At 37.2% G+C, this 23169-nt stretch overlaps 2 protein-coding genes across 4 annotated transcripts; both read right to left on the minus strand.

Moving 5' to 3' along the window:
* Positions 1 to 9183: 9183 nt before the first annotated feature.
* On the minus strand, positions 9184 to 20070 carry LOC118751237. Of its 3 annotated transcripts, none has more exons than XM_036486014.1 (5): positions 19909 to 20070; positions 14502 to 14686; positions 13822 to 14441; positions 13324 to 13734; positions 9184 to 13267 (listed from the first exon to the last, which is right to left on the minus strand). In XM_036486014.1, the coding sequence occupies exons 2-5, from the start codon at positions 14593 to 14595 to the stop codon at positions 9836 to 9838; spliced, it is 4557 nt and encodes a 1518-aa protein (XP_036341907.1). In that variant the 5' UTR covers positions 14596 to 14686; positions 19909 to 20070; the 3' UTR covers positions 9184 to 9835. The 3 variants fall into 3 exon arrangements, with proteins under 3 accessions (XP_036341907.1, XP_036341906.1, XP_036341905.1); XM_036486013.1 differs by having other exon boundaries at positions 19892 to 20070; XM_036486012.1 differs by having other exon boundaries at positions 19847 to 20070.
* Positions 20071 to 20514: 444 nt separating this feature from the next.
* LOC118751238 (protein bride of sevenless-like) lies at positions 20515 to 23033 on the minus strand. Its single transcript, XM_036486015.1, has 3 exons — positions 22592 to 23033; positions 21031 to 22493; positions 20515 to 20957 (listed from the first exon to the last, which is right to left on the minus strand). Exons 1-3 carry the CDS (start codon positions 22989 to 22991, stop codon positions 20700 to 20702), a joined length of 2121 nt encoding a protein of 706 aa, XP_036341908.1. The 5' UTR covers positions 22992 to 23033; the 3' UTR covers positions 20515 to 20699.
* Positions 23034 to 23169: the final 136 nt, after the last annotated feature.

Raw genomic sequence — 23169 nt, forward strand, 5'->3', positions numbered from 1 at the left:
ACGCAACCACTTTGGGAAAGCCTGGAGAAGAGAACACGTCGCTTTTATCGTTATTATTGAATTTATTGCATGGCGAATTAAATATGCGCATAAATGCAATTCGCTTAACTTTATTTATTTACTGCCCTCTTGACTGATGTAAACTTTCACAAAGCAGAAGCAAATATATTGCGGAGAAACGGAAATACGACCAGAAATGGGAAAGGAAGTCGAAAGAGATATTTGGTTGAGTATATTATTAAAGGAAGAGTCGCTTATAAAAGGTTTAATACAAGGAGCATATAAATAAACATAAATAAGTTGATGCTTCCACTCGCGGGTTTCACCACAACTTTTCTATACGTACATATGTGTATGTATGTACGCAAATTTGTTAAATATGTTATAATCTCTATATATAAATACGTCACAAGAAAATTTTGCAATCCCTTTTCTAAAGGCACCGTTCGCTCCGATTTAAAGGAAATAAGTTTCTCTAATCCAAAGTGGTTATTCCCGATACATAGGAGACGTGGCATCTGACATATAGACTAAAATGTGAAAACCACTATATCTCTAAATCCAATTATGCTGGGGAACTGAAACTTAGCATAGATGCATAGATTGTAAATATCCTACTTTGGGTGAAAAATGGTAGGTACTGGGAAAGTGGGCGTGGCTCTTCCCATGCAAACTGAAATTCTCATATCGCTTATCTCTGGAACCATTTATTATAAGGTAATGGAATTTTATACGCCTACATTTATAAATACATGCAAGAATAATTCAATTGGGAACCATTCTCTCCCAAATTTTAAAATCGCATAGAATGAAAGTTTTAAGATGGATCAGTGCGTTTGTCTTCTTATAGGTGGTACAGGGACTGAGAGCTATCCTAAAAAATCATATTTATGATCAGATTTGTTTCACTTTTAGAACACATATCTAATAGTAACATAAAATTTGGTGTTACTTGGTAGCTCAGTCGTGTGATGAAGAAATATTGGGCTTTGGTCCAGTCTTGAAACCGCGGTTAGAGAAGGAAATATTATCTTTTGTTCTAAACCTTCTTTCTCAACCTTTAATCATTATAATAAAAAAAGGAACAATTTATGTAGATGTGGGCAATTAAGTTTTTAACATTCAAGAGGCTCTCAGACAAGTATAATCGAAAAACTTATTTGCAGTCTACATTGGTATATGTTTGACATATTAGTCAGCGATTAACATCTCATCCATACATACAAATACATATCGTCGATGTTTTAGCAAAACCGCCCATCGAGTAACTGCAAAACCACATATCTACGACACAAAAACGGGTTTTCTTTGAAGGCATTGCCTTGACAGGCTGTATTTTATGTAGCTATTATTTAACAAATCTATTGTTTTAACAACGATTTTAGGATTGTTATGCATAGATCTCAATATCTGGATTTCAGGGTTACCAAATCTCAGTTTCGCCACAACGGCGATTTAGGCGGTTTTGCAACTGGTCGATGGGCGGTTTTGCAAAAACATCGACAATTTGCATATTTTTTATAAATGAAAATCGAGGTTCCTTTTTCGGTCTAATTTCAAAAGCTATTGAAATAATTTGGAGGAGACTTGGTAGAACAGGCATTAATCAATCCGGTATTAACTTTCATAATTCGATTTTAAGTTCTCCTGTAAATTCGCTAAACATTATGCTGGTGGACTTCAAAATAGTGACAGGTAAAATTCAAAAGTGTATAAAAAAAGATGTCGAATTTCGACAACTGGGCAATGCTCTCCGCTCTCATTTTACTAAAGCTGTATATCTATAAGCGTCTCAAGGTACTAAAGGCGTTAAATTTTTGGAATTATAGAATCTCGTCTACATTGTAGAAAGCACTACCTCTAAGTTTGGCTTAAACTGGCTTCAGGGATACGACAATTGGGCATGAAAAATCTCGGCAGGCTTCACGCCTGGTTTTTAGTATATCCAACCATAGTTCAGCAACGCGGAACTATTCAAATATAACATGCCAGTACTCTAGCTAAATGCTTCCAAAAGCATTCGTCCCAATAATTTTAATTAATATGGCCCACGTTCGCTTTTTCATTAACTCACTTTGGTCTAAGATTAATAATAAGGCCAACAAAATAAGTAGCATGAGTGATCAAAACGTGTTCTCAAGAAACATGAATGCTTCGAAGCCCAATTCAACTCAGCGTATCCACGCGCCTCCTGTAATAATTAAATGCATTTTCAGCTGCCAACTTCGGAAATGCCCGTAAACATTTCGCCGGGCACAAAAGCCAACTTTCAGTTCACTCAACAGCAACTCATCCTTTGGCTTCCTCTTGCTGTAAAACTTTCACTTTTAAGCTGCTAAACTAATGGAAATAGCGAGCATGTTAAATTACAAATGCCGGCTGATTGTAACCAACAATTTTAACGTAGGCATATTAGGGTAGTCCAAAAATGCATGTGAGAAAAGTAAAGTCGGAATTTTAAAGCTGAATTATTATTATAACAAATTATTTATTTAAGAAATATCGAATGAAGATAACAAATTTTGTTTACTTTTGAATACGGTTTCAGCGAGTGCGCCATAACGACACAGGTAAAAATGCTTGAAAGAAATATGTATTGAGGCAAATCAGCTTTTTGTTAATGCGGTTCTTGCATAGGTATAAACAAAGTAAATATTATTAATACCCACATTACCTGCAGGCAACGTTCCTAACGATGATGATACTTCGATATCACAAGTTTAGCATTTGTTTTCAAATAACTTTCTTTCACTTTTCCATTATAATTGTGGTGAAGCATTCATCCCTTTGCATACACAGATACGTATCCTCTATTAAAAAAAAATTAACAGCTTTTTGCAGTAAAATACAAGAACTAGCTTATAAAGCCTGCGCCCTCAATTTTTGAGAAAGCAACAGTCATAACCGCGTGGCATCGACAACATCCAACACAATTTCCGAAAGACACACACAAATGCTCCTGCATCCTTGTACTTCCCATGGTTGCATGCAACTGTAGTCAAAATTCGTTGCTAAAATGCTCATCTTACCACTAAAGAATTTAGCTAGGAATAATTAGGAGAGCTCGAAATGCGAACGGAGAATCGATATGAAACCACACCATGGCGAAACAATTGCGGCAAATAATCGCTGCTAGCGCCGGAAACCGCAGCTGCTGTTCTCCAAAGACCGCACCAAGCAAGGCGTTTTGATATGCGGTCAATGGGGAAAGAAAATTGAACATTGCAAATGCTACGCAGTTTTGCCAATGACTGCTACTGCTACTACAGCACCAACGTTCAACCAATAGGAAAGGATGATACAATTGAAAATGGGTTAAAAATGCAGAGCAGAAGATAAATAAGGCACACACCATTTGTGACTGGTTGTCACATCTATAAAGGCTACTAAAATCGGTAGAAGAAAATTACGCAGTAAATTATGGCAATTATTCTTTCTTGGGAAATGCAGTATACAATGAAAAAATGCCATTAACCTTGCTATTTATTTCTGTTAGAGTTTTTAGAGACGAAAAGTTTCAAATTGAGAGTATTGCTACCCGCTTGGCTTTTACATTTCGTGAAAAATCCCGTAAAATTGTAATCACCAAAATTACTCTCTGAAGTGAGAGTTAAAAGTGAGTATGTAATAACCAAGAAGTACGGGAACACAAAAATGCATTTTTTGTGTTAAAACGTCAGTTTTCTTTCAAATTAAAAAACGGTAATATTTACGGTAAAACTTTAATATATTTCGCTTTCAACTTGAAAAAGGCCGGCTAAAATCTTGAAATTTCTTTCTCTACAAAACTCTCCAAAAAACAATAAACCTGTACTGGATCAGAGCTAGTATGTATTTGCATATCCATGTGCATTTCTTTCTAGCAGTGCATGAAAACATTTCATGTGAAATATCAATATGCTCCTGCAGACTTGTGAGTAACACGGTAAAGCTAAATGCAATTTCGAGATTTAGTGGATATGGCCACCGCCCAGATAAAAGCGAAATCTGTGATTTCTGCCTGACCAAATGATATTCTGGTCTCCTTACATACAACTTTTCAAGGCAATTCGTTCGGGGGAACGTACAATTTTAGAACACTCCAACAGGGTGCCAATTGGAAAATGCGCTTGAAAGCTTAAAGAATAGCCAAACTTAGCGCTTAGCAAAAATGTTAAACTGTAAGAAAACCCGAACCTGGATGTAAAAGGATAAACCCTACATTCCGTAGAGAAATTTTTATTTTGAATACTTTCTGCTGGAAAAATCTAAATAATGAAACAAAACTTTTGCAGATTTACTGAAAGAGGGATTTATTCGGCGAAATATTTTTTTTTAATTTACAGTTTTAGCTAAGAATAATTTCCGTTATTACAATATTACTACACTGCCTAACGTAACTGAGCCTGGGGCACCATAAACATACCACAGTTAATAAGTCTAGTCTAATAATAAAACCGCATGCTCGAAATTTCCATACACCCTTAACATCTGGATTGGGGCCAATACTCCGTTTTTCTGCAGTCTGAAACTAATCTTGCTTATAATTTATGATTTTCAAATCGAATTCTATTCATTAGCCCTTAACCTTGATTTTGAAGTTTTGTTTAGAACTTAGAATATGTAGTTTTGTTTTACAATATTAAACTAGGCTACCGACTTTTTCTAACTATGCGGCATACAAAAGAATTCGAAAAACAATATACATATGAGTTACTCTGCCACTTTTACAAGTATACAATCTTATGTATCAATACATACGAAAACTACTAAATTGAAATATTTATTCTTAAAGGGAAAAATTCGATGTAATACAAAAGCGTTAATATATATAACTTTTTATTACTTTTTTTCCAGCTGATTCATGATTATATATATATATATATATAAATATATTCAAATGTGAGTACAAGGCTGATATAAATTCAAGTATCAATACAAATATACATACTTATGTATGTATGTACATACATTCTATTTAAAATCTGGCAAAACAATTTTCTAGTTAAAAACAGAACGGCAACACAAATCAATGAGTATACATTTGTATATACGAGTACGATGATGGCGATGGGATGATGGATATTTAAACAATGAAACATTTACGGTACCCGCCATTTTTGCCGATTTCTTTAACGTTAATAAAAATTTGTCAGGCTATTTTTGAACAGCATGTGTTAGCTTTGTATTTGTTTAAATAAATTAAAATAATGTAGATTTGAGCAACAATAAACGCAATTTCATACACAACTCGTGAAAATGCACAAAAAAAATACCAAAAATTGTTCATCAAAATTTTCAATCTTTCAATTCGATTTCTTAGAAAAATCTTGAGTACGCAGTTTTGTAAGTTTCAAGTCGCTAAAAATGACGCCAATTGCAAACGCCAAGTGAAGCCAAGTTCTTCTCCATCTCGCCTCTCCAACGCAGAGGAGGCCTTTGTCTTCCCCGGTTACCAGCATCGTGACCCGCGTTGAGTACTTTCAGAGCAGGGGCGTTTCTGTCCATTCGTACGACATAGCCAAGCGAGCGAAGCCACGGCATTTTAATCCGCCGCATAATGCCTATATCGTTGAAAAGCTCATAATTACATCGTCTGCGGAGTTATGATATTGAAATTTGATGGGCTATAAATCTGCATACCAAAAACCTTTCAAAAATTTCGTATTACAAGGTTTGCAATTCTGGTGAAACTCTGTAGAATTATTCTAATTTTTGCACCAAGTTTAGAATTTGAATGCGTGTATACGGTTTTGTTATAAAATGTTTGTAAAAAAAAGCAATGAAAATAAAAATAGCCACAGCTGGTCAAAATGTAGAGGTGGTATTGTTTTGGCCGTGGGTGTATTTAAAACCAGTTGGAAAATACCTAGCTACCTACTTAGCACATACATGCATACATATGTAGTTACTTATTTATAGTGTACATATACAGTAGAGTGGTCCAAAAAAATAAAGTCGGAGTTTTAATGCCGGCACACCCTAGGATTGATCTATATCGAAAAAAAATATACCCCAATTTTTTTATTTTGGATTAAAAAAATAAAAATATGGAGTGCTCAAAGCGCTCAAAGTTTTCCATGTTTTTTATATAGAGAAAAAACATCTTTTCGTAGAAATAGTGCAGAAAATCAATATTTTTGAAAATCAATATTTTTCGATCGGAAAACTTTACTTATCTTCAGAAGACTCCCAGTAAAAATACCCAATTGATTTGTTAGCAACTTTTTCATGGTAACTATATTTTATAGGTCCTCCAAAGCCCTTAGAAAATGCAATGGGGGGACCAATAAAAAATCTTTTATCATAAAAAATGGTTAAATAAACAATTGGATTTTAATACTGGAGGTCTCCTGAAGAGAACCACCGTTTTCCGGTCGAAAAATATTAATTTTCAAGAGTTTTATACCATTTCTACCAAAAATTGTTTTTTCTCCATATAAAATACATGGAATACTTTGTGCGCTTTGAGCACTCCCTAAATATTTTTTTGATTTCAAAATAAAAAAATATGGCTATATTTTTTTCGGTATATAACAATCCTAGGGGGTGGCGGCATTAAAAATCCGACCTTATTTTTTACATACATTTTTGGACCACTTCAATATACAGGTTTGCATCCATATTATAAATTTATAAACATGCAATTGTAGGTTTTTCTTCTAATCTTTAGAAATCTGAAAAGTCTGAAGCGATTAGCCAAAATACTTGAATGCCGTGATATGTTGGTACTGATCAGCTTAAATTAATTGAAAAATTAACCTAACATATATCTAGATGCGTACTGTTGGGGTTTTGCTGTTGAACGAACTATATTTTTATTAAAAAAAATAAGAAACATTTTGTATGAAAAGTATAAGAAAATAAAATCTTCAAAGGTCAGGTGGCGCTTACTGTATATGACATATATACTCGGAAGTATTGGTTTTATATATTATTTAAACAAAATTGTACTGGTTATCTCATTATATTTAATGATATTTGTTGTTTTTTTTTTACTAAAAATGAGATTGAAGTTCCTTAAATCGTATTTAAAAGTTATTTTGAGGGAATACCATTGAAAAAAGGGTAATTTATTAAGGACTTGGGGGGAATTATCCTTAAAAGAGTTGACATCGCTGGTTCGGAGCTAGAGCGTAGTGATAAAAAATCCTTTGCTCCGAAGCACAGCTTTGAGTAATTTCATTTATTTACATTCTCATTTATTACTAAATGCTGCTCCGTCGTACAAGAAAAGACTTCTGCATTGAGAGTTTTAGATAATTTTTAAAGTGGCTTTTTTATTTGAAACGGACAAAATACTCATTGCTCTGTTAGCGCAATAAACACCAACAAAAAGAACAAATTTTAATTCCCCTGAATCCGTTAGCTATTTATATATAACTTACAACAGTTTTAAAATTTCATAGCCAAGTGCATTTGTATTATATGGCATCCCCGCCCGAAAATCTGATAAATAAAGTATAATATTTATAGCTTGAAACTAACTCGCATGTTTATACTTTAGCATTTTTTTGTAGATATGTACATTAAGGCGTATCACGAAAAAAAGTTTAGCGTGTTTCAGTTTTATTTGAACTTTAATCGCGTTTTTTACGGCCTTATGTCACCGAAAAGGTCGTCATCGTTTTTTGAGAGCTTTGGATTTTTAGTATAAAAATAAAAATCTAGGAATAGTAATTGCTAAATTAGTGACGGCATAAACTAAAGCAATTTTGAAGGCCGAAACTGTCTAATGGTCAATTAGAGACCTGAGCGAAACCTTTTCAGCGACATAAAAACTAAAAAAATCGGATAAAAAATAAGAAACTTATAGCAAAAACGCAATTTAGCGATTTTTAGTGGGTGTCTAAAACAAAACTATTACACCTAATATTTTTTCTAGACGTAAGTGTTTAGATAAAACAGACACACGCAAAATTTTTTTCTTTCATATGTCGTGATACGGCTCAATCTACATTCATCCGTACCAAGAGTTTTGCAATATAAATTATACAGCACAAAAGTATATAAATGCGTGTATATATAATAAGTAATTCTCCAAATCTCTTTATTATTTAGTTATCGTTGCATAGGTGAAAAAACTTTCAATTAAAGTCTGGTAAAGTAGTTTCAAATTGGTTAGTACATTATATGTTTGTGTGTACATATATACGTATGTATGTGGCTATGTTAATGAGTATATTCGTGAATGAAATTCGTTATGATATTAGCGATATATACATACATATCTACTCTTAATCAAATTCATTCTACTACTTTGATTTTCGTTGCAACTATTCGGTTCGATGTAAGAAGCTCAGAAGTTTAGGTGTAGTATATGTGTATGTGTACTTATATACATATGTCTATATATACATATATATATTTAAATAGGCCCTTATTGAGAGTTGGATTCAATTTCCGATCTTCGCTGGCCAGCGAAGATCGAAAGTGAAATTCGTATTATGAGCTATGCAAGCGTGTCGAAACTTTCGTTGAGTATCGAATTTTCTGTCGAGCAGAATTTTGCTTTCTTTGGTGTAGCGTAGAAGTGTTGAAAATTGTGAAAAATTTATGATTTGGCATTTGTTCTCTTACTTTTTGGCGGCTAGACACTAATTTGATACATTTCTTATTAATTTCATGCAGTTCTAACGTCGTGAATAGAAAACACCAGCTCGTAAGGCTGGTTTTACTTGTGAAAGAAAATCCCAATACTCTGTTGAGAAAAAAATCATAGAGCTGTTTATAGTTTTAATATATTTTAAATAGATTTGGGTCAAAATATATTCGAAGGACTACACTTAAACTCTCAGTTTTCCAAGCTCTCATCCTCTGACGAATCGTTCAACCAGAACTCCGCTGTACTAAATTTTACCAAGTTTTTATAAACTCGCTTTCTTTTTTATTTCGTTTTTATTTTCACAAATTTACATAAATATGTATAAGCACACTATTTAGTTTGCTCGATTTGTAAACAAAGCTTCTCAGCGGTGAAAAATATACTATTGTATACTTTTGAAATTCACAATAGCGCTATTCCTCACCGAATAAGTGCCATAATATCAAATGAAAATTCGTTCGTTCAGCGACCACAGTCGAAGATCGAATGCAACTCATAATAGGGGCCATAAATTCATATGTATACATAAATACGTATCTGTTTATATACATATACATAATTTTGTTTATTTAGTGTTTATTATTTTTATTTTTAAGTCCAGCACATTATATAACAATAATCGTACAAATCCACATTTCAAACTTTGTATAAAAATTGTAAAAATTCAACGAACTTTACTATGTACTTACGTAAGTAATTTCCCCTAAAACTTTTAAAATTTTTATTCCGAATTTTTGAAAAAAAGTTTAGCTATGTAGTTTTATTGTCCATCAAATATAATATACTTTATGTTGTATAGATAATTTTTTTGGCTGACGGTGTTGTGCTTTTCTTCCATACGAAAGAAATTGTCGAACATACTTTTAATGGAAGAAAATGCAGAACACAAAATTTTTGCTACAAATTGGTAGTTTGTGAATATTTATAATTTGTGTACAAAGTTAGAAATGTGGATTTATATGGTGCTTGCTACATATATGTATGTATATGATGTGCTGGTCAAAATGTTACCTAACTTAATCAGCTGACCACAGGGGTGTGTATGTATGTATCGTTTATAGTGCCAAGCAAGTAAATGTAAATTGAGTTTAGCCTTAGAATTATAACCAAATTAGAGCTACGATGTGTGATTACACTAGCAATTCCGTTTATTTATAAATACATAAATAGATTGTGGATATTATGTCGGGAACTTAAAAAATTTGCAAAATTCTTCGAATGCATGTTTCTAAATTATTCGTGGCATTGTGTTTAGATGGTCCAGACTTGGACTTTCTCAGCAACTACACACCAACTGGCCCGTTCATAATATGAAGACACTATGTGCAGACTGGCGACGTGATGGTTGATCAATGCGTCGAGCTCTCCCTCGCGGAAAACGTGGTAATAACGATGGTGTGTTGTCGCGCCTCCTTGTGAGGGACTTTCCAGAGAGCCAGTTGAGCTGTTAGAATTACCCCATGATTCTGTTGATTGCCGATTGCGGAGTGATTTTTGTTTGTGTTCGTTATTATCCCTCTCTTTCGCATTTGCGCCTTCTTCTTTTTCCGGGCCTACTTCCGAGTCGCCAGAGCCATAGTTAGTTGTATTTGTATTGAGGAGAGAGTTCAACGGTGTCCGGCTTTTCCAGCTGTAAGTAGTAGCCTGTTGTTCCTCTTGTGAAGGCAGATGATCCAGTTCTTCTTCTTCTTCAAATATATCCGTCTCGTCTTGGAGCAGATAGGCTGTTTCCGGATTGAGATTGTATGGCCGGTTTCTTTTATAATTGATTTTTGATATTTTGCAGTTCTCATACAACTGCAGCGAGTAACTCCGTTCGTCACTCTCTTCCTCATTCTCTTCATGGATGGTAAAGCTCCGAGTTTGCGATGACAATGATGATGTCGAAGAGGTTGGCGATTGCTGTAAGCTCGGTTGTGTTGAAAGGTTTGCCAGCATTAAACGACGTTCGCGCAGTTCCTCTCGGATTGCCGATAAATCTCGCAATTCGTTGCTGCGCTTTTTATTAAGACTCTCTGCCGACGTACTGATATGTGTGTCTAAGAGATCGCCGGATTCACAATTATTCTCCGAGTTCGCACATTCTTCGAAGCCATTTCTCTCCTCGATTTTTCGTAACAACTGAGTGTTGAGTTGTTCAGCAAACTCAGCAAAGTCTTGGTCTTTTTTAATCACAGAGTTTGCATTTGTTATTACCTTTCCCCTTGTAGGAGGTATTGGGCAACTATCTTCTTCATTCAAAAATATCTCATTATGAAGAGTACTGCTAATTTTAAGTTCGTCTTTGCTATTTTCTTGCTCGTTTTCTTTGTTCGTTGGCTGTGAGTCGAGTTCGTTTGACTTGTCGCGGCCGATTTGTTCACCTTGTGCAGACGTTGGTGATGTCCCTGGCTGTGGTTGATCTGCGGATGTTGTTGCCGCATTTGTTTTACCTGTACTAATGACACTGTCGATGGAGTTTGGCGTGGATGCCTCGCTAGAGTCGCTATCTAAATCATCAGTGGCGGGATTAAACAGCTCCAAAGACATGAGTTTAGGTATAATGGGAACAGACGAAGAGGCCGTTGCCGAGGAACGTCTTACAATAGGAAAATTTTGCCGAATTGCTTGTAGAGACTGTTGCTTACGGAATTTGGGTATAGGGGGTAAATTCTTAATAATCTGCCTTGTAATTTTGGCCGTGACTTCGCCTTTTTGTTTATTGTGCTCCCCTTTTTCATTTTCGTGTTGCTTAATGTGAGCAGCATCGAAATTGAATCGATTCTCCCCAGGCTCATTGTTTTTATTGTCGTTTTGGGATGAAGTGGCGTCGTTCGCATCTCTCGTATTTTTGGAAGGCGGAGTAAGAATGGCCATAGCAGCGGTTACTGCAGCTACTGTTTGAGGTGGTGACGTAGCTACCGCTTGTATAGCCGCTGGAGAATGTGCCGGAGTGGGTGGGCAGGGCATAATCAAAGGCGAAGTAGGTACTGAGGACAATCGCTGCTGGTGTGAATTTTGCTGATGGTTCAGACACGTCGTGCAGCTGGAAGCAGTGCCATTCGAATGCATTTTGCATGCACCATTTTTGTGCTGGCAGCAGCTACCATAAGCCTGGCACACTCCTCCACTACCACTGCCACCACCGTTACTTGACGAAGAATTGCTCGAGCTGGAATTTGAATTTTGATGTTGCTGTTGGTAGTTAAGCTGCTGCTGATGCTGTTCTGGCTTTGGAATGAAAATTACAGAGGCAAAGCTATCTTCGGACTCTATACTAGTATCCGATTGCAGACTACTATCTTTGGAGGAGTCTGAACCGGACTCACGCGAGTGCCGCCGTGCTTTCTCCTCTTTATTCTCTTGGCCGTCGTTAGTCGTACAAAACGTATTGCAACCTGTATAGTGATATGTGCTGCAATAGCAGGCCGAGGTGGTGCACTCAGCGCTATTGCAGTATGTAACGGGACCAGCATATTTATTAACAGTGCTGCCGAGCGATAATTGTTTCTGCAGATTGGCTCCTAGCGGCGAGGCAGTTTCGGGGGTTTGAATAGGGCCACTTTTTTGACGTTGGTAATTTTGAAGATTGAGAGATTGTTGCTGTTGCAGATGTTTCTGTACGTAGTGATGGTGGTGATGATGATGATGATGGTATTTGTTGCATTTCGAAGAAGTCGAAGTCTGGGAAGCAGCACTGCTTAGCTCTGGTTCGTTGGTCGTCTTTTCGGACGTACTGGATCCTGATGTATCGGGTGTTATATAAGTTGAAATATTTTGAACGAGTTTGTTCAACCCAGTTTTTGTGGCCCTCTCGAAGCTACCCGTAGAGGATTTCATCTTCTTTGTGAAATTCTCGCGAATGACATGCAGCTTCCTTGAGAACATTGCGGATCGACAAAGAAAAGCCTCATTTAAAGAGGTCTGCTTCTGGATACGTTTACGAACCCTCTCCTTTTCACGAAGGCGGTTGACTGCCATTAGTTCCTCATTCAAAGAACTTTGCTTACGCAAAAAGATACTCGCCTGCATCATTTGGCGGGCAGTAAGAGATGTCTGACACTGTGGACTTGCCGCGGTTCTTCCCGTATGGTTGTTTAAGTTTCCATTGTTGCTGTTATAGTAAACGCTGTTGCGCAAGTACAAATTGCTGCTGACACTATTACTATTACTATTATATGTACTTATCATAGGAAATGGGTTTTCTGGCAGTTGAAAGTCTTCATCACAAAGGGATTGTTTCTGTTTGATCAACTTCGGTCGTCGTATTGAAGTCCCGCTATTCAAGCTTTTCACATTGGATGTTTTAATTAACTTCGTTGGTGAAACATTGTTTGCAGTGCCAGTACCAGAGACTCCGTTGCAATTTTCCATCGCGTGCAGAGCATTTTGTAATGAGTAGGCAGCATTCGACGTTCCGCATTTCTGGCTTACATCCAAATGAAGAATTGTTCCACCTAAGCTTGGTACGCTGGAACGAGATCGTACTATTTGACGAGGTGGTGGATTAAGTATACTGCCAAGACTACGAGATTTGAGTCCCGCAGAAAGAGGCGGATCATGAAAATCTTCAAAGTCTTCAAGGCGTCGGAGCTCAATGGGCAGGTCTCTCACATCCTCGAAATCAAGACTGCTGTCATTTTTCGTTTCTTTCGAGGTCCATGAGTCCAAAAACCACGGATGTCTACGGCCACCAGCCAGTTTCTGAAAGTTTCAAAGTAATTACATGTTTCCGCCCACTGTCCTTTTAAGAAACTTACTTGAATAGCGCGACGGACAAAGCTGTAGCACGACTCTCCAGGTGACGATGAGGACAAACTCGAACTGTCGCCATCACCAGCGGATCGGCTTGAGTTTGTGGAATCCTCGGTGTAGGCATGATACGGCGGGAGGAAATTATCATCGTCTTCCTCGTCCGACCAGCTAAGAGTGCGAATTTTTGGCGGTTGCCATGGAATGAGCACATCTTGGGACTCGAAACGGCGATGCCTTTGCTCAAGTGCCCAAACCGTTATAATGACACGGCCGCCAATACGCAATATACGTGCCAGCTCTCGAAGAGCACCCACCCGACGCTCTGTGGTGGCAAAGTGATGTACAACCGCCAAAGAGAGAACAGCATCAAATGATTCATCCCGGAATGGTAGCTCCAAATTATCACACATTAAAACCTAAATGAAAGAATAGTGAAATTATAAGTTTCTTAATTAATAAGACATTAATTAGTTATTAAACACACTGGAGAAATAGAAACTGACCTCACCACCTTTTTCACGTGCTACTTTGCTCAAACGATAACACCGATCCACTCCCACCGTACAAATGGCCGGATTTCCATGGGCTAGATAACGCCCATTTCCACAGCCAACATCACAGATCACAGAACCAGGCTCCAAGTTATTAAGGAATTGTGCGATACGTGGGCGCATTGGCCCTGTAGGTTCCTCGCAGTGTTCGTAAACATCATGAACATAGGCATGTTCCAAGGCCGCCGAACGCCCACTGGCATCACTGCCCACTTTGGCTGAAGACGCGGTATCATTCGCTGATTTTTTGATGGCCAACCCGTTAGCGTCAACAGAATTTGACAACAATGTGATGCAATTGCTGGTACTTCTTTGCAGTACTTTCTTATCATTGTAATCTTCCGTCCCAACGGAATTTACGTCATGGGTAGTGTTTGCCACTGTGACATTGGCTATAGGTGAAGGGAGGGGCGATAAAATAAGCGTGCCTGCAGACCCGCGTGTATTGTCAGCGACGGACAAAAGTGTGCAATTGGGGTTCGTTGTGCTGGAGCTGGAAGTCAGTTGTTTTGTCATCGATGTGTGTGATTTTGTGTCTACCAAATGTTCGAATTCAATGGCGAAACTTTCATCTAAAAGAAAATTGTTTTGATAATATCTAAACTTTATTTCGTGGTTTATAAAGTGCGTACCATTTAGATTCCCGTTAATGGAGGTCAAAACACCATTCGGGGAATTAACCGAGATCTCCGCTGTAGATGTTATTGCCAAGCAGCTTGTTAACATTTAAGGTGGTTGTATTTGACGTTTATTCGGTTGGTTTGACTTTTGGATTCTTCTACCATAAATCGTTTTTAGAACTACACCACGGAAATTTCTGCAAAGTATATATTTTAGAGTATTATATTATATCGTTGATGTTTTTGCAAAACCGCCTAAATCGCCGTTGTAGTGAAAACGAGATTTGGTAACCCTGAGCTCCAGGTATTGAGATCTAAGCATAACTATCCTAAAATCGTTGTTAAAAGAATATATTTGTTAAATAATAGCTACAGAAAATACATCCTGTCAAGGTAATGCCTTCAAAGAAAACCCTTTTTTCGATCTCCTGTAAAATTTGAGTGTCGTAAGATATGCAGTTAGGCGATGGGCGGTTTTGCAAAAACATCGACGATATGTATGTGTAGTGTTGTGGTTAGCAGTTCGTGCTACTACTCCGCAGGGCCTGGGGTCAAGCCCTGGTCGAGGCAACATTTCAAAAAAATTTACAAAAATCTTATTTTTTAACAGCGCTCGCCAGCAGGAAATGGCAAACCTCCGAGTGTATTTCTGCCATGAAAATCAACTTCTCATAAAAATACAATCGCCGTTCAGAGTCGGCGTAAAACTGTTGGTCCCTCCCCTTTGTGTGACAACATCAAGGCGCTGGCCACAAATCGGAGGAGAAGCTCGGCCCAACACTAAAATATGTGTAAGCGCCAATCTATTATTATTATTAAATACATATATGGATGCACAATGTGGTATAAAAATGCGCTATATAAAACCAAGTGTCAAGATCAAGACCTTTGTTATAGGATTCTCGCATCTTATTTACAATTGCTGAATGTTTTCCCTAAAAATTGTAGGAAGGGCGTGTGTGAATCGGTAACAAAGTTCTGTAAGCAAAATTGGTGAATAAAATTTTTTAATATGGTGGGACAAATTTGGCAATCCGTTGTGTGAAATTAAATAATTTTTGCCAACCGTAGATTTATTGGGAATAAGATATTATGAATTAAAGCGAAATCAATATTTTAAAAAAGTGTCTTTTATATTGATTGTAATTCACAAAATAAAGTTTTTAATCAATTTGATTTTAATCAACTCAGACTTTCGAAACATCGTCCACCTAATGCCAATTCCACCTAATACCAATTCTTAGTTATTGTTGTACCAAAACTCAGTATGCCATGCATACATGGAAACCACATATGTTGCAATGTCAATTACATGAATTTAACTCTACATTCTTCATAGAAAAAATCTAACTTGATTTCCCAACATTTGAATATGAGGCTTTTACGCGTTTAGATAAATTGCCCTATTATTTTTTTTTTCGCTTCTGGCTGTTTTTCTATATTTGTGTTAAGGCATATTCAACAAGGTAGAAGTGACAATTCAGTCGAGCACTCTCATAGTTGACTGTAATGTCAACAAATGTAAACAAAGAAATTAACCCTTTGTTATGCATTTACCATATTTGATAGAACTCAACATCTTTGAAATGAAAGTTTTTGTAAATATGAAAATATTTAAAATCTCATTAGAATCAGCTTCATTTTATTTATTGAATTTTCGGTTTAATGTAAATGTGGAAATGCACACTTACACAAAATTACACACTAAATGAAACACACTCATTTATCAATCCGTTTTGACAATTTTCTTGCTTTTACTATCCCAATGTTTTTGTGCATTTATTTTTTTATTCAAATACTTAATTCTAAAGAATATTAAAAAAAGTTTGATTCTTCTAAATTTACATCAGAACTTAACCTCAATAATTTAGATATTAAATTTTTGCTTTTCGAAATTTTCTTTACATTAAATTTATTAAAAATTACTTTCAGTTTCTTTATGTCAACAAGGAATACTGATTTAGGTTTTATCAGGCCAATATTTGAAATTTGGCCTATCCATGTAGGTATATCAAAGGGAGATTTTCTTTTCATATTCAGTATGATAAATCCTGCACCTGGGACCAAACGCGTCCACTTAGAAATACTCGGCTGCGATAGGCAACAAATAAGGTCACGACCACACGTGAAGAGTCCCCTAATGAAACATCGCAGCAATTTGCCACCGTTGTCGCTTCACTTGACAATTCGAAGGTTTAAAATAACGCACAAGTTTGTTGTCCAGACTCTTGACAAACACAACGCACCTCGCAATTCCTTTCCATTTTATTATGTATTTAAAATCAATCGCACAGTGAAAATTTATATAAAGAAAAAAATTTGAATAGTATAGGGTTAAGAGTTGACATTTCAGTCGCAGTTCAAAAGAGAGAAATGTCGAAATCACTTCTACCTTGTTATGCCTTGATTTGTGTCGAAAAAAGATACACATCAGCAAACTTTGCGATTGTCAAAATTTTCTATACATTTTTCAAAAATTTCACTAACCTCATGGGCCAAGGCGAATTAATATAAGGTGGTGTTACTAGCTCAGCTGATTTTGTGTATGTGTTTCGCCGCACGGCATCTGATATCAAATTGAAAAATTTTTGTTTGAATTTCTACACACACTCTTACAGATTTTGACAGTTTATGCCGCCAAAACAAAAACAAAATACATGTAAATTTTTGTTTTTGTACTCCTGCTATCACCTTATATTAATTCGCCTTGTCATGGGCTATTGAAATTTTATTCAACTCAAACTTGTTCAAAATTTACTCGTAGCCACAGTATACAGTAAACCAGCCATTGACAATATACTTATTTGAAAATTAATACATGAGATATTGTGAATGTCTAGGAATTTTTTATCATTAACCCATAGGCAATGACTGATGCAAAAGTATCCACAAATATATTTCAAACGTAAATTTGAACAGCGAAATTTGTAAAAAAAAATAATAATAAAACAAAAATATGTTAAATACTACGTGGGAGGTGGGCGTGGTTATTAGCAGATTTCGCCAAAATTTAACACTAACATAAATTATACCAAAGGCAACTTCGACACCGACTTTCGTTAAAATATCGAAATTTTATTCGAGTTAGCGTGTTTACAAACAGAGAGGGCTGAACCAGTTCATCTCAGTTCACTCAGAGTTGTATTCGGAACACGGTTGACTTATGTAGGAGCTGCATCCGGTCATAATCGCTTCCCACCCGACCAAGAAACGTATGTTAGCGGATGTTACGAGTTTTACGATAGTTTCTCTTACCCGCAAGCTCCGCCTCACCTAAGAGTCTCGTATTTCAAACGTTTCCTCGTTTTCAAACGTTTTTCGTTTTCGCTACTTTCTCGATAATCGAACTGATCGAAAACATTGCCGTTTTCATTAATTTCTCGATAGAGAAACGGATCGAAATAACTTCCGCCTGAGATACGTTTCGACTATCGAAAACACTTCGAAAAACCTTTTGAAAACGCATGTCGAGAACGAGAGTTCCGCTGCCACAAACTGAGCAACGGATAATATTATTACGATACTTTTTCGGAACCCGTTCTCAATAGGTTTGTAAGTGAAAGCGTTGCTAAACTATCTAAAACGGATGCATTCTCGTGTACGTTGGTCGGGTGGGTTACTGTATACCGTGCTCGCAGCGAACTTTGTGACCGACTCACACACGCTCTAAGTTAGATTTAAACGTTTTCATTTCGAGTTTACACTTCGTTCCAGTTTACCGCATTGCTAAGTACTACACTCGTTTTTTAAATGTCAGATGATTTACGAGCCCGTAACTATATGGGCTACATGGTTTTCGAGATGTTTTGTGTATATTTTTGGGGTACTTGATTTCACGTACCTTTCCGACAAAATGCCTTATACATATTTAAAATATTTACTTCATGTGTAGGCTTATTTTGTTGAATTCTTCCCTCCTTTCTGTGTTCTATAAATCTATATTTAGCGATAGCATTGAGCCTGAAATATATGCAGCTAGATATGTACATACATACATATGTACATATGTATGTGCGTACGTTCAATGTAATTATTCGAACATATGCCGAATCACAAAGTATAACAATTTGCTCGTGTTATTTTTTGCGAATGCTAACTTTCGTTAAGTTCATGTAAACAAAAAAGGCTTCGCTCTCATTTTATTTTGGTTCAACAAAATGTGCTCCACGACATGTCACAGATACTAACTGTCATTACACGGTATGCGCTCTCACGCCAAAGCGACTGTGTTTTGCTTTCGGTAGGAAAGCTTTTAAATTTTTATGAATGAAAAGCTCCTCCATAGTCCGCGTAGATTAGGAAAATTTATCACAATTTAGCAACTGGAATGGGGTCGTTGCGCTGGTTTCGTTGACCTGGCGTAGTTGGCTGAATGAATTTAGGCAACGAATGACTAATTTATACACAGACACCCAAATATTTTCTGCGAAAAGCCAAATGTAGCTATTAAACTATAACCTGTGACTAAGAGATTAGATGCTCTCTAAGAAAAAGGAAGCAACGAGTAGCAATGGGTCTGGTAGAAAATGCACAAGGCTCGTTAATGTAATTAAAATCGTATACAAGAAACAATTTTTAGTGTGGTTTCCTAAAAGAGTTGCGTCATTTACATTATCGGCATTTGTCGTTGTGAAGAATATTCACCAACATTAATCAAAAACTTTACCGTTTAAAAAATTTCAATACTTTCTCTTTTAGTTAGTTTTTATTTTCATGTCTGCTCCTTTAAATATCCATTGCACGTTTGATACACACACAGGCTTTCATAAAGGTGCAGGTTTGTTTGTTTGCAGTTAAAGTCGGGCGGCTGTTTTACTTTAATGCAATGTTCCTATTACACACTCCCACGTATGTGCATATACATATGTATGTATATGTATGTATGCACATTCTAAATTTAATTTCTTCATGAAATCCATATGTATTCGTTGTTATCTAGCCAACTTAACGAGCAGCGAAAGCTTAAACGGACAGCGGCAGACAGCAACAGAGTATGCAGGATATGCACTGAAATTATTCTTTGAAATGTGTCAAGTCGCAATGGATAGAAGAGAGGTGAAAGGCGGCAGACCACGAGGACAAAGCATGAAAGCTTTGCCCAATGGGGTAGAAAGGCAAGGCATTTTTCTTCTGCGATTTTTTCTAAAAATAAATCAGATTTTTTGCCAAGAAATATATGTATGTAAACACTCAGAGCTCATGTACAGAGTTTTTCTTAAACGCTTGGTATTACTTATTAAAAATGTATTACTTATTTAAAAAACTTGTGTTTTCTAAAAGCTCAAAGTCCCGAAGGTTTTCTGTTCATGAAAAAAAAATGAATTTCACTCGTGTACGCAAAAGTAAATCTTACTAACCACTAAGCCACTAAGTTTAATGAGTTATCGAAACGACAATCGCACAAAAGTTATTCACACACTTTACAAAGACCTGGTTTTTCACAATTCCTTATATAGAAAATTTTTTACAGGCAAAGACAAGCAATGCCGTCGAAATAAAGTTATGTCCAGACTATTCGAGCTAACGTCAAAAACTGAACTGGACGAAGTGAGTCAAACAACATTGAACCCAACAGAGCTTCATTGAAGTTAAAAAAGGTGCTGCCAGATTACATTTGATTCTACACCGAATAGTGGTGTTAGTATCTACTTACTTATTCGGTTGTTTATTCTCAAAGCCGCTGAATGCGCACATAAATATTGTTTCCCATTTTAAGGAAATAAATAAACTCAATGCTGGATGCAATGATAATTTGTCTGAACTAATGCAAAACGCATATACTCCTATTTGCATACATACGACGTGTGTGTCGAAAGAGAAGCAGCTTTTTTGGCGTATAAGCATTTTAAAAAAAGCTTTCGTTAAAAAGCTGTTGGGAACAAGCTTTGTTTACAAAAGTTTTGAAATCAGCTTTCTTTACATTTTATAAGGACGCACGCGCAATAGAATCTCTCTTTCTCTCTGTATATTAAAGCTAATTATATTGGTAGAACTTTGCAAATAAATAATTTATTCTTCCCAAAATATACTTAAACTTGTAAGGATTTATTACTGACTTGGTAAAATATGCATTTGTATATAATATGCCTCGAGTTGATGAGTAATAAAAATGACAGTCTTCAAAAGACAATGACTAGATACAAAGATGATGGACCGTTAAAATACAATAAAGTAATATAAAATTTCTCCCTTTCACTTATTCCTTCCCATCTAGAATCGAGTTATTTTACTGCTCTCGGGTGAGTCTGGTAAAGATGAACACTCTGATCTCGTGGGGCTTCCCCGTTGTGGACGAGATGGAGGTCTCTGTGGATTTATGTTGGCATTGGCCTGACGCAGGTTGGCAAAAAATTGTTGACGTCGTGGACCACCACCGCGCAGTGGAAGTGTAGGAATTTCACTTGGAGACTGGGCCATTTCTGCTTGCGAGCAACTACGCATAGCTGGATTAACACACTCATAAACGCTCTATGGAAAGAGAACACAGGTCATGTATCAGTAGTTGAAATTTCAAAAGACCCCATTCTGTCTCAGCATTTACCTGTTCGGAAGAGTACTGATTATTCTGCGCGAAGGCAAGCGAAGTAAGCGACGGCAACGCCTGAGCAATGTCCGAACGCTCAATACCGCGCACGATAAGAAACGTACGCGGAATAAGCACTCCCACCAATATGGCCCAACCGGTGGCCTGAAGACCCAAAGGAATAGCTGCATCACGTATCTCATCTCCGAAAAATGACATTCCAATCCAAACAATCCAAATGAGAAAAGTCAGCACTGCACCAATAACAATGAGGATTCCTTCCCGATAATTCCGTTGTGAGCGATATATGAACGGTACCAGGGCGACAACTCCCACCAGCAAGATGAAATCGTAAGCGACCAAAACCCACAGCCAGTGTCCATAGTACATATTCTCGCATGATATACTCTCAGTGGCGACATGCATAATCACAAGCAGCTGTATGGACATACCCAACTGCACGAAGATACTGAGAATGCAAATGACTGCCTGAATGTAGCCGTTGACATGGGACAAAAATCCGCCCTCTGAGCCGATCGATGCTAGCATTACGGCACGGCAAAGCAGCAACGAAAATGTAAAGCAGTAGACGAGGGTCATAATGAAAACGCGCACGGCGCAAAGGGTGTTCAGTGTGGCGGCATCTTCGAAAGTCACGTGCGAGTTACGGTGTTCGCCAATGTACTCCAAAGAGAATGGCACAAACGATGTGAATAGTAAAATCAAAGAGAGCAATAAGAGAATCGAGGTGACCGGGTTGCCTTCGAACACGTCGCCCAAGGATATGCGCACTACTATGAACACCAATATGGCCAAGGTTATTATTAAGCCGAGAATAGCGGCCGTCATCCCGGTGGCTACCCAAGCATCGGGCTTAATACGCCAGAACATCACAGATTCTCCATCGAATAAAAACGGATACCTTGCATTCTCCCCCGCACTGTACTGGCAATTGAAGACCTGTCCGAACTTCGGTTTCAGCTCTAGACTTGTGCTGTTCGCTCTGTTGTAGTGATAGAAAGTAGTTATGTTGGTAACAAAGTTTTGGGACGCAATCTCCCGCAGTTCTATGTGATCCTCGCCAGACGAAATGGTTGCAGTTCCGTGACCATTTTCGCTGACTTTCTGATACATTTGGAAGTTCATTAGGGAAGCAAATCGATGCATGTGTAATAGTTCTAGAATTTTTGCAGGTTCGTAGTACTGACGATACTCAGGCGTTTGCCAGTCGGCGATGAACGTGAGAAAATTGAAGCATGACTCGAATATGAAAATGTTTTGCTCCCGCTTACAGTTGCGCATCAACGAGCCCTTAAGCCAACGCACCAGCTCCAGCATTGGACGAGCAAAAGCGAAAACTCGAGATGGTTGAACTGATTTGCCCTTAAATGTTTCGTCTAATGTAGATAAGGTAGAATTCCCGTCAATCGCATCCGCATCTATTTCGCGTTCCATAAGTATATATGATTTATCTGGTAGATCTGTAGTGAAAAATATTCAATACTATAGACGCTTTTTTATGTATGGGCTACTGAATACTCAAACACGGAGTTTAGTCCTTGTTTCTGGCGAGTTTTACCTGATATAAACGTACGATATGCGCGATCGGTGGGAACTGCGAAAATTGTGCCATTTTCTTCAAAATGGTGAGCCATCTTATTACCGAAAAGGATGTAGACATTTTTGTCGCTCTTGAAATGCATTAAGCACATTTGTTCATGCCGTATTGCCTCCATAAACTCATTATAAGTTGCCAGATTTTCAGTGAGAATTTCCACAGAAGCTATACTTTCTCCCCAAGGCATTTGATGTAATAAGTGCGCCACTTTTGGAAAGAGATATACGTGTGGCGAGAGTATGGGCCAAATATTGTACTCCAGATCTTTGATGATCTGTTCTGAACTCTTGTATACATCATGGTCGACAAATATTCCAATGGCGTGAGTTATGCACTGCTGCAGATACTGCACCTCCTGCATGAGTAAGTTTTCGGCAATTGTTTCATCTTCTATGAGGATAGCACGGACTCCTGTAAATATTAAAGGATTTTCTGAAGCTATAATCAGATATATATAAGAAACTTCTATATTAAATTCGTAATTAAATATGCTTGCATATGTTTCTTTCCCGACAGCAATGCTTTTGCTGGCAGCCCTG

The sequence above is a fragment of the Rhagoletis pomonella genome, unplaced genomic scaffold, assembly GCF_013731165.1.
Source record: "Rhagoletis pomonella isolate Grant_MI unplaced genomic scaffold, Rhpom_1.0 Rhpom_scaffold_00612, whole genome shotgun sequence".
Classification (NCBI taxonomy): Eukaryota; Metazoa; Arthropoda; class Insecta; order Diptera; family Tephritidae; genus Rhagoletis; species Rhagoletis pomonella.

Bases quoted from the DNA above. Each gene is read 5' to 3' on its own strand.
- LOC118751237 (XM_036486014.1), bottom strand. From the start codon at position 14,595: ATGTTAACAAGCTGCTTGGCAATAACATCTACAGCGGAGATCTCGGTT. The intron at 14,442-14,501 runs GTACGCACTTTA...ATTTTCTTTTAG, and splicing joins CATTAACGGGAATCTAAATG to ATGAAAGTTTCGCCATTGAA. The intron at 13,735-13,821 runs GTCAGTTTCTAT...TCTTTCATTTAG, and splicing joins CACGTGAAAAAGGTGGTGAG to GTTTTAATGTGTGATAATTT.
- LOC118751238 (XM_036486015.1), bottom strand. From the start codon at position 22,991: ATGCAGGAGGTGCAGTATCTGCAGCAGTGCATAACTCACGCCATTGGA. The intron at 22,494-22,591 runs GTAAAACTCGCC...TTTTCACTACAG, and splicing joins ATATCGTACGTTTATATCAG to ATCTACCAGATAAATCATAT. The intron at 20,958-21,030 runs GTAAATGCTGAG...CTCTTTCCATAG, and splicing joins ATCAGTACTCTTCCGAACAG to AGCGTTTATGAGTGTGTTAA.